The sequence below is a fragment of the Dama dama genome, chromosome 27 (assembly GCF_033118175.1).
Source record: "Dama dama isolate Ldn47 chromosome 27, ASM3311817v1, whole genome shotgun sequence".
Classification (NCBI taxonomy): Eukaryota; Metazoa; Chordata; class Mammalia; order Artiodactyla; family Cervidae; genus Dama; species Dama dama.
In genome coordinates this window covers 46301261-46319883 of record NC_083707.1, presented here as the reverse complement: position 1 = coordinate 46319883, position 18623 = coordinate 46301261, and the positions used below count along the sequence as shown (strand labels likewise).

At 39.2% G+C, this 18623-nt stretch overlaps 1 protein-coding gene across 6 annotated transcripts in view; it reads right to left on the bottom strand.

Annotated features, from left to right (window-relative positions):
* ARK2N (arkadia (RNF111) N-terminal like PKA signaling regulator 2N) overlaps positions 1 to 18623 on the bottom strand; it is an 88778-nt gene that overhangs the window by 42234 nt on the left and 27921 nt on the right. For all 6 annotated transcript variants that reach the window (XM_061131009.1, XM_061131008.1, XM_061131010.1 and 3 more), the window contains exon 2: positions 7745 to 8527. In XM_061131009.1, the coding sequence (XP_060986992.1) occupies positions 7745 to 8459 (715 nt within the window). In that variant the 5' untranslated portion in view covers positions 8460 to 8527. The remainder of the gene's footprint in view (positions 1 to 7744; positions 8528 to 18623) is intronic.

The window sequence follows — 18623 nt, the reverse complement described above, 5'->3', positions numbered from 1 at the left end:
ACTTTAAAATTCTAAAAGTTGTTTTAACAGCTGACCCATAATAAGTCAGTATAAATAATTCTCAGTTAACTGATTTTCATCAAATACTCTTTAAGTTAAAAAAAAACTGTTTTCCTTATGGAAAAACCACGTAAAGGATATGCAAAATCCATGTATACTGCTGTGTAGTATTTTTTATAAACCCTGGTTTGTGCAAGGTACTAAAACATATATCTCAAAAAAAAAGTTTTGCGGTTAAGTTTTGGATTACAAATCATATCCTCTTCTGGAGAGCACATTAGTGGCTCTGAGTTGTCCTGCAGTAGACAAATCTGTTTCCACATGATCCAGCACTTTCCAAATGTGTGAACAGTGTACACCTATTAATACCAAGTAAAACAGTGGTTTCAGAGGATTCCAGTTTTAGGATATGCTCTTCTATATACAGTGTTTTATCCTTGTACTAGGTCAGATTAGTTTTGGTTTGGATCCCAAATACTTTGGGTTTCTAATAAAACTATCTATACTGATCTCTTCTTTTCTTCAGGTAACTATTAAAAACGTTACCTCCTCAGATCACTCTTGCCTATGCTACCTAAAATAGCTATTCTACCCCATCTCTAGTTCATTTTTATCTGAACTCTTATACCTTGCTTTATTATTATCCATAATGTATATTCCTACTTGAGAGCATATGATGAATTCATTTATTATCTGTCTCCTCAAAAAAAGAGTGTGTTTCTTGAGGGCAGACATGTTTCATTCACTGTTGCATTCCCAATGCCGCATAGCAGGTGTCCAAAATTTACTGAATGAATGAATGATGGCATCAATCAATCTTGGCCTTATACCATCTACCTATACCAAGTCTTTATAAAGAACTGCCCCCATGAACTGCTCTATTGCATTTATCCCAAAGTATTTCTGAAAACAAAGTTCACTTTATCTCATAGTGGCTTTGTATGAATAGGCAAAAGAAGCTTCCCAGGTCTCAGTCTCAAGAAGTGCAGTGCTTCTCTTACATAAAGAGAACAGCTTACATCATGCCACCCCACCTCTTTTCAATGCCTAAAAGGCTACGGGACAAATTTTGAGCCCAATTCTACCCAGCAAATAAAACCTTCATGAAGTTTATTGTTACCAACTTTCCCTCTAACTTCATTTTATTCCTCCACCCCTAATTACTCCATTCCACCCCCTCTCTACACATTAAAAAAAAAAAAAAAAAAGCAAAAAAACCCCATGATTTATAAAAGTAAACTTCTTCAAGAAGGACATACCTTTCCCCAAAGTATAACATATTTAGCTTATGGAGACACTAAAAGGAATTCAAAGTATATTAAACTTTCTTTAAACAGTTTATCCCCATTATAAGTGCTGGGTAAACTTTAGTGTATAGGACAGGAGTTTATATGGCTACTTTGATATTTCAGATTCTGGTGCTGCTTATTTTTCAGTATTTAAAAGCTGAATTCAACAAAGGGGTGTGAGAACACTTGTGCTAAAGACAGTGAGATAAGTGCAGCCTTATAAAGATGACTACCAGCAAAAAACACTAAAAGCAAGACATTTTAAAGTCTAAAGAGAAGACGAAATTACACATGTCAAAATAAACAGGATGTACAAACCACGTATGAACCCTAATGTATAAACTATGGACTCTGAGTGATGACGTGTCAATCTAGGTACAAACATTCCGCTCTGTGCAGGTGTTGGTAGTGGAGGAGGCTGTACACATGTGAGAAGAGGAATAAATGGGGAATCTCTGTACCTTCCGTTTTCTTTTGCTGTGAACCTACAATTGCTCTGAAAAATACATCTAAAAAAAGAAAGCCAACCAAGGACCATATTCTCATCTTAAACATACATATGTCCCTTTAACACTAAAATATATCCTACTTTGAGAAAGACCTATCAAAAGCAAAGTTTATGCTTTTGCATACATGAAGGTTTTAAGGGCACTCACTTAAGGAAATAAATTAGGAGCAACAGGCCAAAAATAACACCTCGGTACTTTAACACTGGAGATTGTCAAAGAATACCCACCAGTAACATTTCAAAGCTTCTAAATTTAAGGTAACATTATCTGGACACTGCAGTATTGAGGAAATCACATTTAAACAATGCATGCTTTTAATATAATCACTTAAATGGAGAAAAATTTATAATTGCTTATGTTAATTAATAAAGACTGTGTTGTGGTTTTTATAATTAACAACATTTTAAAAAACAAGACTCTACTGTTCAGAACTTAACTGAAGCAGACTACAATGACCTTCAGCTATGGGAGACTTCACACATCACTGCTTAACTGAGTAGTTCTCAGCCTGGCTGCCCAATGTCACCACCAGGGAGCTTAAAAATGCTGGTACCTTTATGCTAAGTGAAGTAAGTCAGAGAAAGACAAATATTGTATGATCTCACTTGCACGTGGAATCTTAAGAAAACCAAACTATAAAAGCACAGAGTAGTTTGGTGGAGAGTACAGAGTGCAGCAAGAATGAGCGAAGGTGATCAAAGGGGACGAACTCCCAGTTGTATAAGAAGAATAAGTTCTAGGGATTTAATACACCATAGTGACTACAGTTAACAATACTGCATCATATATTTGAAAGGAAGACAACTACAACTTCCTAATACATAAATCATAAGTATGCAAAGTAAGAGGTGTGTTAGCTAACCTTGTGCTAATAAATTTCACAATATATACATTTAGGAGAAGGGGACGACAGAGAATGATATGGTTGGATGGCATCACTGACTCAATGGATGTGAATCTGAGCAAGCTTGGGGAGTTGGTGATGGACAAGGAAGCCTGGCGTGCTGCAGTCCATGGGGTCACAAAGAGTCGGACACGACTAAGAGACTGAACTGAACTGACATTTATTAAATCAATACCTTTTATACCTTAAATTTACAAAATGTTATATGTCAATTATGTTTCCAAAACGCTGAGACGAAAATGCTGATGCCTGGGTCAGATCCAGAGATTCTGATTTAACAAGTCTGGAATGTAGCGCGGGCATCGTCAAGTTTTAAGTGGTTCCCACCCAAGTGATTCTAACATACAGCCAGAATGAAAACTGCAGATACTATGATCTTTGTTTGCATTTACTATCACTGCTCTCAGGCAGTTTTCACCTGATTACACAGTCTTGGTATTTTGTTATCAGTGTATTTAATGAGTCTCCTAAACAGCTGCCAAAATACAATCAGATTTTAAATTGTGGACATGGGGCTTTCAGTCATCTCATATTCAATATAGGAAAAAGGTTACGGGATTCCCAACCTGGGTTTGGGGTCTCATCTTCCACTGTGAGTCGCTACAGCTTAAATTAATAATAAAATTTTTCAAGTAATTCAACCCTCAGTAAGTTACAAACCCTCACAAATCAATTTTAAACAAAAGTGGAGCAAGAGGAAAATATGCAAAGAACATGAATCGATTGTTTATCAAAAGAATACAGATGGTCAGTATGATTTTTCAACTTCATTAGTGAGGCAAAGAAATACAAATTAATGCCAAAATACAATTCTTCCATCAAACCAGCAACATTTTCATAAACACTCAAAAGAGAGAATATAATGCAACCAACAGTTAAGCTCCTGGATGAAATAAACTCAATAAAGTCTTAAAGAGTAGTTTGGCAGTATGTGTTGAGAGACTTAAAAAGTGTTCATACCCTTCTTCATAATAGCAAAAGCTAAAAACAGCCCAAAGGGCCAACATTAGGGAAGTTATTTTATAGTTAGTTAAATTATTCAAAATCCACACATGGTTTTAGGGAGACTATTGTGTTTTGGTTAAATGCTCAAAATGCAATGTTAGAGGGAAATAAAAAGTATACATAGTATGATCAATTCTGTTATATATTATAGAAGGCAATATTCTTAAATGTTAACAGAAATAGGATTTTAATCTTAGACTTCACATTTTTCTATTTTCAAATTTTTCTATGAAGGATTTACTACTTATTTTCATTTCTAAGAGTTAAATGATCAGGCACAATAAGTCTCTACAAAGGAAAACCTGTAAGGTAAAGTAATAACTAATCATGAGGAATTTCATTGTATAAATAATTGTGGTGAGCTATGAATGCTGAGATCCTAGCTTCAGGAGGGCTGAGCTGCTCCAGCCTGACCACAAAGGATTAAGTACTCAGATGATCTTCGGTATCCTCTACAGCCTGACATTCTCCAAAATAGACCAATTAGATTTTCTAAATGCAAACCAACTGACCCTTACCTACCAAGATGGATACTACTTTTGAACCTCAGTCTGAGTGGTCACCTACATGGTGCATACTAAACTACACAAAAGTAGGTCATTATAGCCAAGGGAAGATGAAGCTACAGGCTTCCCAGGTGGTGCAGTGGTATAAAATCTGCCTGACAATGCAGGAGACACAGAAGACATGGGTTCCTTCCCCGGGTTGGGAAGATCCCCTGGAGTAGGAAATGGCAACCCACTCCAGTATTCTTGCCTGGAAAACTCCATGGACAGAAGAGTCTGGTGGGCTACAGTCCATGGGGTCGCAAAGAGTCAGACACAAGAGACCAACTGAGCACACACACACAAGATGAAGCTACCGTGAGGTTTATTATATACTAAATATTCATGAAAAACATGTCACTGGAAAAACTTTTCTCTGCAGCCCACCCTCAATGATGCACGTAAGCTGCTCTGTTCAGAGAATTTTTGAATTGAAGTCTGATGTCCATTACTCACATTCACTAAAATAAAAAGTCCCTGGGGGAGTTCCATGGCCATCCAATGGTTAGGACTCCATGCTTTCAATGCCAAGGGCTTTCATTCAATCTCTGATCAAGGAATTAAGATTCCATAAGCCATGTGGCAAAGCCAAAACAAAACAAAAAACAAAAATTCCCTGCAAGAGCAGACTTTATATATCTAGTTTCAAAGTGATTTTACAGAAAAACTGACATCTCTCACAACCCGTGAAGAAATAATGCTCCAATAATAAAACTGCAAAGAATGATTAATAATATAAAGATCACCTATAAATGAGATACTCAACAAAAACCTTGAATACTCAAAACCACCACACCATTTTCACATTAATATCCACTACAAAATACTCTATTTTTGCTCATCTCTAAGTCCCCCAGATGAAAGAACTGCCAGAATTATCTTGATATGATACTTCCAGATTCTTAAAAGAGAAATGTATCAATAGTTTCGAAAACTTCAAGGAGAGAATTGACCTAGTGTGGATACTAAGCTGCCTATCAGCTAAATGCTAACTAAGACAACAAAACCACTCTGTAAACATATGTGGTCCAAATATCAAACTCCATTATTATGCATCACCAGGCACTATACAAGTCTGCAACATTATTTTTACTCTTTAAAAGAAAATGCTTTAATTGCTAAATTGTTTGGCATAAGTCAACATTTAGCATAATTCCTTCAGTGTTTAAACTGCTGCAAAATAAAAGTTTATAAAGCACTTCTGAACTACTAAAATTATTTGCAACTTAATGAAAGCATAAAGCAAGAATATCAGTTTTTATTCTCCCTCTTGGTTTCCATTCTGTATAAATCGCTGCATTCAAATTCCAAATCCCAAGAGTTTCGTTGTTAGACATATCCAGTTTAAGTTCACCTGAATGTCCACAGTGTTACACTCGACTTTCAAGTCAGTTCACAATTTATCCTATCTTTACAATCCATGTAACTTTTCAACAACTGCCTTCTACTAGGGCAGAGTGTATCCCTCCTACCCTGAAGTTATAATATGACTCAAGAAAATGAGGTACACATAATTATGACAACAGAAAAGGCCAATGTCAAAATTTTTCAGGGATAACAATGTGAATAGTTGAAATGAACTTCCTAATATTTAAACTTAAGCTGTTCTATCTTTGTTGCTTTGCATAATTCTAGGAAAGACCATTCATAGCTGCTTATATGTACAGCATCTTCAGAAACTGCAGCGTACAGCCCAGATAGTCATATATAATGGCCCTGCACCTTAGCTACCATTTGGTTCTCCATGATTACTCTACATATTTTGAAAACTCTGCGTATTTTCAAAACAGAAACTAAATTATAGATTCAGATAATTTACTTTGGTGTTTTGGTTGGTATACAATTCAGAATAGACAAGAAATAGATGACTGACATTTTAGAAGTTTTAGTTACTGGTCAAGGTAGTCAATTAGCAGAGGGGTTTGGAAAACATGAACAAAGCACACCTAATCTATATAAGCCAACAGGGAGAACGTCCCTGAAGGTATTTCTCATGCCACCTCTACAATGGGGTCTATCTTCAAAGAGAATTTTTGTTCACCCACCTTCTCCGTTTCCATAAAAAGACAAAGAAGCATTGGGCAGTTACATAAAAATCTGTTTAGTGAGTGGAATTAAGCACTGTATCAAGAGATCCATTATGATCATGAGTAGTAGATTAGTACAGGACCTAAGAATGCATAAACAATTGTATGGTTGTTAATAGATTTTCCTTAAAACACTAAATATAAAACTTAAATATACCTGCCTTAAAACAACCCCAATGTCTGCTTCTCTCATGCAGTCAACTGATGGGCTTCATTAAACCCTCTTTCCCAGTAATTATAACACAGGAAACTACCAAAGGAATTCAATAGATATTAAAACAGTAAGCATGTCCAACAATTGTTAGGAAAACATTTAATATACTATATGAATGATACTTTTATTGTAAGTTGAACATCTATAAAATCATTCTTGTTACTGAGTTTCTGTAAGTTTGGTTAGTTATAGGTTTACTTAACCAATATGATTTTTCTTGAAATATTCTTCATATATCAGCAATATGCTGATTCACAGAATCAGAAACCTTTCAAAAAACTAGGAGAAAAAAAGTCACCCATAAAACTTTGAAAACCAAAACTTCCCCCTCTTTACCATAGCAACAAATAACCCTGTCATGATCTATTAAATGCTGACTACTTTACAGAATGTTCCTCATCAAAAGTCTCTTCAACAATGAGAATTCACCCAATTAAGGACTGTTCATATTTCATTTTTCTTGCACTAGGAAATCTCAAGACTGCCTTCACAGTACACAGTATCAGACGAAGTAATATAGAGAAAGCAGATTATGTCAAACATGTAATAAATTACAGACTCATATCAATGAGAGCTGGAACAGTGGATTTCTACTGAACTTTTTAAACTTGGGGGTGTTAAGGGGGAAATTTTGCAAAAAACATTCTTTTCAAATGCAAGTGACAACGAGCTAACCATGCACTGAATGAGGGAGAAGGGGAATACATAAAACTACTGTTTTAGCAGGAACAGTTATTAGAAACCTTTAACAAAAAATAGAACATGTTATTTCAGACACCATCAGCTTGAGTGCAGTGGCTATATAATAAAGCAAGGTGCCTATTCCTGAGGAATACGTACTTGGTAATAACACTGAACAGTGAGAATTAGATCTAAGCAGTGCTAGAAAGGCAATGATGGGCGTTCAGGTAATGGGTTACAGAGAAAAAGACTTGTGAGAAATTCCATTCTTTAAAAATAATCTTGTCCCTATCATTAATTTTTTTTTTTTCTGGGCTGATGTGCTAAGTGCACTAGAAACCTCAAAACAGATTTTTAAATTGGCATGTCTTGTTAATACACTGCAGTCTTCAAATTTACATAGAGCTGCAGGTCTCCTGGATTTTTTTCAAGTGTCACTCATCTAACTGAGCCCGAGAGCTGAGAAATGCCACCAGGTGCTCTACAGTCAGTTTAAAAAACATCCTCTACCTGGTATCTCTGCAGTGATTGTCTTGCTGCTCCCTGAAACCTCTTCATCATCATCTGATGAGCTCGTGCTTGAGTCACAAGTCAGGTCACTATCACTGGTACTACTGTCCTGCAACAGGTTATATTTCTTCCGTGCAGCAGCCTCCCGCTTCTGCCTCAGTAGCCTGATTCTCTCCTTGTGCTTTTGGCTCCGATGACCTTTAACCTTGGCAACTCGGCCATTCTGTTTATCACTGGACTGCCGGTTTTTCTTGGCAGCCATGGTGGATGTTTCACTTTCAGATCGTGACCGGCGAGACTTACGCCCAACTGTGGCACCAGACACTCCGGAAGGGTCTCCTTCTACCGCTGTTTCCGCCTGGGAGGGTTCATTCTCCTCTGCAGAAGACAATGTATCTGAATCGGCCAGGTGACCGCTAGAGGAAGGGGAAAGCATGCAGTGGTTAGAGGAGTCACTCTCATAAACTCGGCCAGTTGTCGGCTTGTCACTCTCTGTGGATGCTAACTGAGACTCAGAAGAGTCCCTTCTCAGTTCCATCAACAAGCAGGGCATTGAAGAAAGAACTGTAGAATCCACCACACCATCTTTTGGAACTTGAGATTCCAGTTCCACAGATCCATCTTCCTCCTTAGCTGTCTCTTGTTCAGATGTTTTTGGTGGCACTTCAGACTCAATGAGTTCTTCAACTTTTCCCACTGCCTCCTCCATCTTCATTTCAGATTTTCGAGTTAATTCATGGAGCAGTCTAGCAAACTATGTCAAAGATGTAACAGGAAACCAACCTGTATAAAAACACACAAAAATCAATAAACAGAAATAGCAGATCATTGAATCAACACAACATCCTACCTTTCTAAGTGGATACTAAAAGTAGTCATCATGTGGGCCTTTAAAATATATCTATCAAAATATATATATATATCTATATCTATATATATACCTATTAATTGCTTGAACAAGTCAAATTCAAAGGACTTAATGCAACCAAATACTGGCATACATGGCTACTAAAAATGGCACAATATTAATCTTCTATTACTCAATTTGCAAGGCCAGCAAGCAACCAAACAAGTATTCTCAACTTTAAAACTTTATTTAAAGTGTTCGAAAAAAGGATCCTCAAAACTCTGATATAGGTAGCACACATTTTTAACTCTAATATAAATGAAAAAGAATGCTTCAAAAAATTGATCTAGAACAAGTTAACTGGAATGATTACTTTTATGTTCAAATCTTCAAAGAAAAAAAGCAAGGGAGCGAGCTACAGGGGAGTGACATCAAATGCACACCTTCCTTAAACGGAAAAAACCCATCAATTACGTACATTTGACAAGTGAACAACAGAAGTAATTATGTGATCAAAGCTGTCTGCCATTTTGCTCAATAGGAGCTGCTCTAGACAGGCATTAAGCCGAAAAACCTGAATCTGTTGTTTCATCAGTTCTTCCTAGTTTCCATAAACCTCTCATCATGCTAAATATGAATCTAGTGTTTAAACGTATGTTTTGTTTCATAAACAATAGCCACTAAATACAGATAAACTACTTTGTGAACCCAGAAAACCTAATACTCTCTTTTAAGAATGACTTAAAGGGTTTAAAAGAAAACACCCTACACATGCATTATCCACCTCCAATGCTAACTTTAGAACCTAATATCTTTCCCCCACTGTGTGTGCTACAACTCCACTTACTCATAAGAGAAACAGGACATAATCTTTAACCACAAGAGCTGTGACCTATACAGCACAATGTTCATTAACTGGTAGTTTTTAAGAGGATCCTAACAATGTGCAAGGCAAGTAAGTATGTCACCTTGAACAACTGATGTTAAAGAAGGCAATTATCATAATGTCCCACAAGTCACAGACAGACACAAACATTAAGCTACATGGTGTTAGTAAAGGTACAATAAGACATCTCCATTACATCATTCCATCAAGTTACTTGATAGTTCACCATGTGTTAGACAGCAATTGGAAGATAACTGAAAAATCCCTCCATTGGTCTAACATGACAAGTCTACTTTTTGCTTACTATAAACATATAAACATGAATGTTTTACATATCTGTTATTTTTCTCCCTGCTTAGGTCCTGTTCTTAGCTGCTGACAAAACAGGCATTCTGCGGCTTCCCTGGTACAGAATCCACATACCAACACAGGAGACACGGGTTCGATTTCTGATCCAGGAAGATCCCACGTGCCACGGAGCAACCAAGCCCGAAGCACAACTATTGAGCCTGGGCTCCAGAGCCCAGGAGCCGCAACGACTGAGCCCTCGTGCCACAACTTCTGGAATCCACAGGCCCTAGAGCCCATGCTCTGCAACAAGAGAAGCCACAGCGATAAGAAGCCTGCGCGCTGCAACTAGAGGAGCCCCAGCTCGCCACAACTAGAGAAAGCCCGAGCAGCAACAAAGACCCAGCACAGCCAAGAAATAAATAAAACAGGCATTCTGACGAAGTTTCCCTAACACATTCATGAAAATCAGAACATTCATGACCACTGGAAACATTTATAAATTAAAAATCCCATGGGGCTTCCCTGGCAGTCAGCAGTTAAGACTCCACACACTGCAGGGGGCCCAGGTTCAATCCCTAGTTGGGGAACCAAGATCCCACATGACACAGCCCAAAAAAAAGTGTATTTGTATCATTATTAATTTTTGAGCTAAAAGAAAAATAGCATAAAGGTCATTGCAAACACCACTCCAAAAGGAATGTAACACCACTGAAAGCCAACAGAGGGAGTAAAAGTTCAATCAACAAACTGCCAGTGTCTGAAATGAAGCATGCTGACAGAAAAGAGAAAAAAAAACAAGAAATAAAATATTTATAGATATGCAATATCCTCGGGTAAGAGGAATAAAACAAGGTTTTCTAAATAAATAAACATGAGCGTTAACTCTTCTGCAGAGAGTGAAGTTATATACTCTAGAATAAAGTTCTTCTTAAATATCAGAAAAGACACTAAAATGAAAAATAAATCTGTTAAAATGATCTTTAAATAAAACTCTTGCTTCTTCCAAGTAAATAAATTATGTGGATAGCACAAATATAGACTGTTTTTCCTTGTAAGGAAACATAACAATTATCAATGTCTTTCAATATGACAAGTCAACCTTTCAAGTTCCTTAAATTTTAAGTATTGAGATTTACAGTGACTTCTGCTTCCCAAAAAAGCAACCAGTATTGCAGGCAAAACCACTTAAATATGTCCATATCAATCACAAACACTGGCATCAACCATAAATAGGACATCATGGGACGCCCATACAATGTGGCCATAAAGAATTAAAAAATTCTCTATATACTAATATGGAGCACTTTCTAATACATAACATTAAATGAACAAAAAAGATACATTATATCAATAGTGTAAAATGAACAAAATTGTATGAGTTTGTCTGTACATGCACAGAAATCTCTGGAAGGATAGTAAAGAAGAGAGTAACACCAGCTGTGCTGGGAAGGAGAGAGAGTGACTGAGGCACGGGAATCACAGACTTTTTACCGTACAAGAGTTTCGTAACTCTTCAATTTTGTATCCCATACAACTCTACTCAAAACTCCATTCTAACATAAAAGTCTACTGAAAAGTCTTCTGAAGGAAAAAAGGACTTGTGTTTTTTCTGCTCAGGACACCAATTACTATTTAGGTCAAATTTAGTCAGTTAATTCTATTAGAAGTTCTCCCCACAGTGGAATTTAGTTGTAATTCATAAAACAAGGGAAAAAGTAAAACAAAGTAGAAATCAAAACTCTAACAAAATTCTCTGCAATGGAATAAAGATGAAGTACCAAAAACACCAGGGGAAAAGATGTCATATGTACAGATTAATCCTCCCAAACAAATTATTTACTGCATATATGGTTTTCAATCAGGGGGAAAAAAGTGGGATTTTCCTGGTAGAGGTAGTCAAATGTAGTTGGCAGTAGAAATGATAAAATGATCAAATGGGAGTTGCATCTTTGAGATAAGACTCTCAACCCTCTGGTTTCAGAGAAGGCAATGGCACTCCACTCCAGTGTTCTTGCCTGGAGAATCCCAGGGACGGGGGAGACTGGTAGGCTGACGTCTATGGGGTCGCACACAACTAAAGTGACTTAGCAGCAGCAGCAGCAACCCTCTGGTTTAATGTTCAGAGGGTTTTTCAGTGAATTTACATTCAAGTATGAAATCCACAACAATAAGCATTTATCCTATTAGAACAGCATTCCCACCCCCCATGCTATTATTCTTCCCCCCAATCTAAAGGCAATCAATCCCTTCCTGTGTAAATGAATATATGTAAACACTGTGTATGTTATTACAACCTATCCCTTCTCATCTCTCTAGAACCGTACATTATGATTATTCCTTGGCACTCATCAACCTCTCACACTCTAACTAGACTATCCGTTCATTCATCCACTCACTCATTCATTAAAAAAATAAATAACCTACTTGTACCTATCCCTTCAACCTCAAACCTCCCATTTCCTCCCCCAGGAGGAATCACATCCAACTGTTAACAGAGCTGCCCAAACTTCTCCCTCTATTTTCTTCTCTCTCACATTCCCTCTCCAGCCAAATCTCACCTGACATCTGCTTCTATCAAACCAGGAACAGTTCTTCCCAAGATCATCAATGACCCCCCCCCCCGACCCCACATCTCTGAATCCCACAGACAGAGCTAACCTATGTCTAAGCAGCATTCTACGCCTCACCACTCTCTCTTCTCCTGAAACTGTCCTTCTTTGGCTTCCAGGTTTCCCTATTTTACCTCTGGCTGCTCTTGCTCAGCCTGCTTTGTAAGATTAACTTCCTCTACGAAATCCCTCAGTCATTAGTCCCAGGGCTAGGTCTTCTTCCCACCCACCAAAGTGATCTACTCTCCACTTACAGTTTCCACTACCATCACTATACTAGTAATTTTGTTTTTCCATCTTAGACTTTCTCTGAACTCTATTCCAGTCCTCTCAAGCATCCACTTGACATTATTTAGATTCACAAAGAGAATCAATTCACCATAATCAATCTCTTTACTACCCTACTCTGCTCCTTCTCTAGCTTTCCCTAGTTCAGTCAACAGTACTACTATTATCTCAGCTGCTTATGTCAAAAACCTGAGGGTTGTCCTCGACAGTGCCTTCTCCTTTATTCACTGCATCCCATCACTCACTAATTTCTATCAACCCTACATCCTCAGATTACTAGTTTGTCCTCTACTCACTCTCTCCACTATTAACCACTCTAAACACAACCTCTACCATTTTTTTTTAACCATTTATTTTTCAATGGGATGACTGACAATCAACTCTTGACTCTGTATTCAGTCTTGCTCCTACCCACCAACCTATTCTTCATACAGCAGGCAGAACAGTATCTATACAAGGCAAATTTGACATGCTTATGTGGGAAAGCTTTTTTTTTTAATATTTCACATATTTCCTATAAATTTGTTTTCTTTTTTTTTTTTTCATTTATTTTTATTAGTTGGAGGCTAATTACTTTACAATATTGAAGTGGGTTTTGTCATACATTGACATGAATCAGCCATGGAGTTACATGTATTCCCCATCCCGATCCCCCCTCCCACCTCCCTCCCCACCCGATCCCTCTGGGTCTTCCCAGTGCACCAGGCCGGAGCACTTGTTTCATGCATCGAACCTGGGCTGGTGATCTGTTTCACTATGGATAATATACATGTTTCGATGCTGTTCTCTCGAAACATCCCACCCTCGCCTTCTCCCACAGAGTCCATAAGTCTGTTCTGTACATCTGTGTCTCTTTTTCTGTTTTGCATATAGGGTTATCATTACCATCTTTCTAAATTCCATATATGTGTGTTAGTATGCTGTAATGTTCTTTATCTTTCTGGCTTACTTCACTCTGTATAATGGGTTACAGTTTCATCCATCTCACTAGAACTGATTCAAATGAATTCTTTTTAACGGCTGAGTAATATTCCATGGTGTATATGTACCACAGCTTCCTTATCCATTTGTCTGCTGATGGGCATCTAGGTTGCTTCCATGTCCTGGCTATTATAAACAGTGCTGCAATGAACTATTTTTAAAATACCCTGTAAGGTTGGGGTGGCAAGGTGGGAGAGACCATGAGGAGAGAGAAGCTAAAGGCAACTTGAGCTTTGCTGATGCTTTTCTCTCCCCTTTAAAAGTATTTACGCAATTTCAAAACCTAGCTGTCAATTTTGGAAAATAAAAATGCAGCATTTTATTAGTCCCATACTAATTAAGAAACTAAGACAACAGAAGATGAGGACAGGTGGAAAAGTTAAGCCAGGGAAAGGCAGCAGTATACTGTCCACTCTGAGGAGACAGTGAAGTGATAAGCATCAGAGTGAATAAGGGGCTTCCCTGGTAGTTAGGAGTCCGCCGGCCAATGCAAGGGACACAGGTTTGATCCCTGGTCCGGAAGGATCCCACATGCCACAGAGCAACTAACCCCATGTACCACAACTATGGGGTCAGTGCTCTGGAGCCCGAGAGGTGAGACTACTAAAGCCCACACAATCTAGGGCCCACGTTCCACAGAAAGAGGAGCCACCTCCAAAAGAAGCTCGGCACGCTAGAGTAGCCCTGCTGCTCACAGGAGAAAGCCCTCGAACAGCAACGAAGACTCTTCACAGCCAAAAATAAATAGATCTTTTTTAAAAAACACGTAAATGAGGCTACTAGGAAAATCTGGAGGGAGTCTGTATCATAACAGACCTCAGCAAAGCATAATACAAGGTGAAAAAGAAAGCAGGTTTGGGGGTTTGTGAAAAATGGAAAAGGGTTTAACATATACTACAGAAAATCTTACAAAATAAAACTGCTAAGTACAATGATTTACATAGCGTGAAAGAGAATTCCCAATACTCATTTTCTGGAAACCATTAACACAAACAAGCTAAAATGTGATTGCTCTTCCCTACTCAAAACCTCTGTCAAAAAAACAAAAAAACCCTCATTCTTATCTCCAGTTTCATCTTGGGCCACTCACACCCTAGGTCTCTTCAGCCTACAGTTCAGTTCAGTTCAGTTCAGTCGCTCAGTCATGTCCGACTCTGCGACCCCATGAATTGCAGCACGCAGGCCTCCCTGTCCATCACCAACTTCTGGAGTTTACTCAAACCCATGTCCATCGAGTTGGTGATGCCATCCAGCCATCTCATCTTCTGTCGTCCCCTTCTCCTCCTGCCCCCAATCCCTCCCAGCATCAGGGTCCTTTCCAATGAGTCAACTCTTCACTCAAAGTGAAGTGAGTGAGTGAAGTGAGGTGGCCAAAGTACTGGAGTTTCAGCTTCAGCATCAGTCCTTCCAATGAACACCCAGGACTGATCTCCTTCAGGATGGACTGGTTGGATCTCCTTGCAGTTCAAGGGACTCTCAAGAGTCTTCTCCAACACCACCGTTCAAAAGCATCAATTTTTTGGTGCGGCGCTCAGCTTTCTTCACAGTCCAACTCTCACATCCGTATATGACCACTGGAAAAACCACAGCCTTGACCAGACGGATCTTTGTTGGCAAAGTAATGTCTCTGCTTTTTAATATGCTGTCTAGGTTGGTCATAACTTTCCTTCCAAGGAGTAAGCATCTTTTAATTTCATAGCTGCAATCACCATCTGCAGTGATTTTGGAGCCCCAGAAAAATAAAGTCTGACACTGTTTCCACTGTTTCCCCACCTATTTCCCATGAAGTGATGGGACCAGATGCCATGATCTTAGTTTTCTGAATGTTAAGCTTTAAGCCAACTTTTTCACTCTCCTCTTTCACTTTCATCAAGAGGCTTTTTAGTTCCTCTTCACTTTCTGCCATAAGGGTGGTGTTATCTGCATATCTGAGGTTACTGATATTTCTCCCAGCAATCTTGATACAGAGAGCATCACAAAAACATTTTTTTTGAGATCCCTGGCCTTTCCCACTCATTCTGTGCCTGATCTCTTGCTGGGTACTCTTTGCGGGTTATCAGAATAAATGCTGCTTCCTTGGGGATAGCCATGGGCACCTTACAGACTAATAAGATCCCTGGTACATATACATATTATATACCTATCATTCTTCAGGACACTTTGCTTAACTGTAGTTAACTAACTGTGTCACTGTTTAATGTCCATCCCCCATATATTAACAGAAAATTAAGTAACCACCCCCACCAGCTGATTGTCCCTATGATTAACAGGCAAAAGAGAACACATGGCAAAAATTATTATCAAAACAAAAGGTGTCATTCTAGCCTTGCATGGCTCAAAGACAAACATAATGGGAATTTGTGGAAGTTTTCTTCTGACTGCAAATTTCTCTAGAAGTCGAAAGCAAGGTCATTAGTAAGGACGAAACAAGGTGGTGGGGAGGCTGATCACAGGACTGGGGTGAAACAGTAGTGAGAAAGTCAAGAAACTAGGGAATGATCTAGTATATGATCTCCAGACAATAAGGACCCACTTCACAGGCCGAAACCATGAATTTAAAGCACCATAAAAGTTACAAGGTACACATGGATGTGTCTTCTCCTTTCAAGTTCAATTGTATAAGTCTAAATGCAGAAGTAGAAGTTGGATTTAACCAGAACTGTACTTTCATCAAGCAAGTAAAACAACTCAAGAAAAAGCAAGACTGTCTATAATGTTATGATTTTAATGTTCTAACATTAAGAAGGTATAGGGTAGTGAAAATGCAGTGAACCTACAGAATGGACATCCCAGTGGAGTAAGGGTATACACTGAACTGGAAAGATAGAAGGTGTTAGTCCAAAAACACTGAATGAAATTGAGATTACAGAAGGGTCGTGAGATTGGAGAAGGAAATGGCAACCCACTCCAGCATTCTTGCCTAGAGAACCCCGTGGACAGAGGAGCCTGGTGGGCTGCTGTATACAGGGTCACACAGAGTCGGACACGACTGAGGCGACTAAGCACGCATGCGTGCAACAAGACTAGTGGCGCAGCTGTAAAGAATCTGCTTGCCAATGCAGGGGACACAAGAGAGCTGGGTTTGATCCCTGAGTCAGGAACATCTCCTGGAGTAGGAAATGGTAAACTGCTCCAGTATTTCTGCCTGGAAAATTCCACAGACAGAGGAGTCTGGCAGGCTACGGTTCATGGGGTCGCAGAGTAGAACACGACCGAGCACGCACATGGACCACAGCCCAGGCTCCTCTGTCCACGGGGATTTCCCAGGCAAAAATACTGGAGTGGGCTGCCATTTCCTTCTCCAAGGGATCTTCATGACCCAGGGATCGAACCCACAACTCCTGCATTGTCAGGCAGACTCTTTACCAGAGTCACCAGGAAAGCCAAACCCCCAGCATACACTCACTGTAACACACCAGAACGATAAACGACACACCCACAGGCGCCATGACAGTTCCAAGGCTAACCACAAAAGGTCAAAAAGTAGGCAGTGCCCAATTCCTGGAAATGCCCACCCCTTCCCCCAAATTGCTACAATTCTCTTCCCACTCATTAACCTAGGAAATTACCCACTCCTATAAAAACTTACAACCCCATACCCTGGTGCCTGCCTCTCTAGCCTTCTGATATGGCCCACACTCATAAATCTTCTCCTTGGCTCACTCTTGAATTCTTTCCTGCATCAAAGCCAAGAACCCACACTTGGCAGCCAACCCAGGGACTTACATGAGACCTGGGACGTAACCATCCTCTCTCATCTCCCTATCCCACAACAGTGCTACTCAAAGTGCTATCCCGGAAAGACTGTCTGCAAGGAGGGAACTGTAGAAATTACGAATAACTGATCAGAGACTTACAGCAATTTGATAGTGTCATGACAAACAAACAGCATTTTAATTTCCTAGTATCTGATTTTGAATATTTTACCCCCAAAATCCACCAATGACGGAATGGGAATAAAAATACAACAGACAGTTCAAGAAACATAGGTTATAGTATGACTATGGATATAAGTGGCTGAAGTAGGGTAGAAAACAAAAGCATTATGGGAACTGAGTGGGTAGTGTCAGAAGAGTCATCCATGCGTATACTGAAGTGGCCAAGAATTAAGACAAAAGTAATAATGGACAAAATGACACTAATCAAGGAACAAAAATCATTTCAATATAAAGGGGTCAGTGGCTAAAAGAACACAGCAGTATAGGGATAAATGAAAGAGAAAAATCATTTGAAAAGTGGCAATGAGGAACAGTAGATCGTTTACCCTCCTTCTCCAGACCAGGGAATAAGGGCTGAAGGAGAAAAAACACAGCCACCCCTTATAAGGTGAAGCAGTGCCCTCCCCTCTGGGAAAAGCCAGATTTGTGTTATTATCAGAAGGTAGAGGGCCTTCTACTGCCTTCACGCCTGGAGCCAGAGTTCCACAAGAGAAGCCACGGTTTCTATCATGAACAGTATGAAAAGGCAAAAAGACATGACACTGAAAGATGAACCCCCCAGGTCACTAGGTATCTATTATGCTACTGGAGAAGAGCAGAGAAATAGCTCCAGAAAGAAGGAAGAGGCTGAGCAAAAGCAGAAACTGCAGCCACTTGTACGTAAAGTTCAATGCTGTAAAGAAATAACACTGCATAGCAACCTGGAATGTTAGGTCCATTAGTTAGGTTAACTGAAATTTGCTCAGTCGTGTCCAACTCTTTGCAACCCCATGAACTATGTAGTTCATGAAATTATCCAGGCCAGAATACTGGAATGGGTAGCCTTTCCCTTCTCCAGGGGATCTTTCCAACCCAGGGATAGAACCCAGGTCTCCCAAATTGCTGGCGGATTCTTTACCAGATGAACCACAAGCCCCAAGTTAGGTCCATGAATCAAGCTAAATTGGAACTGGTCAAAGAGGAGATGGCAAGAGTGAACATCAACATTTTAGGAAACAGTGAAATGGACAGGAATGGGCAAATTTAATTTAGAAGACCA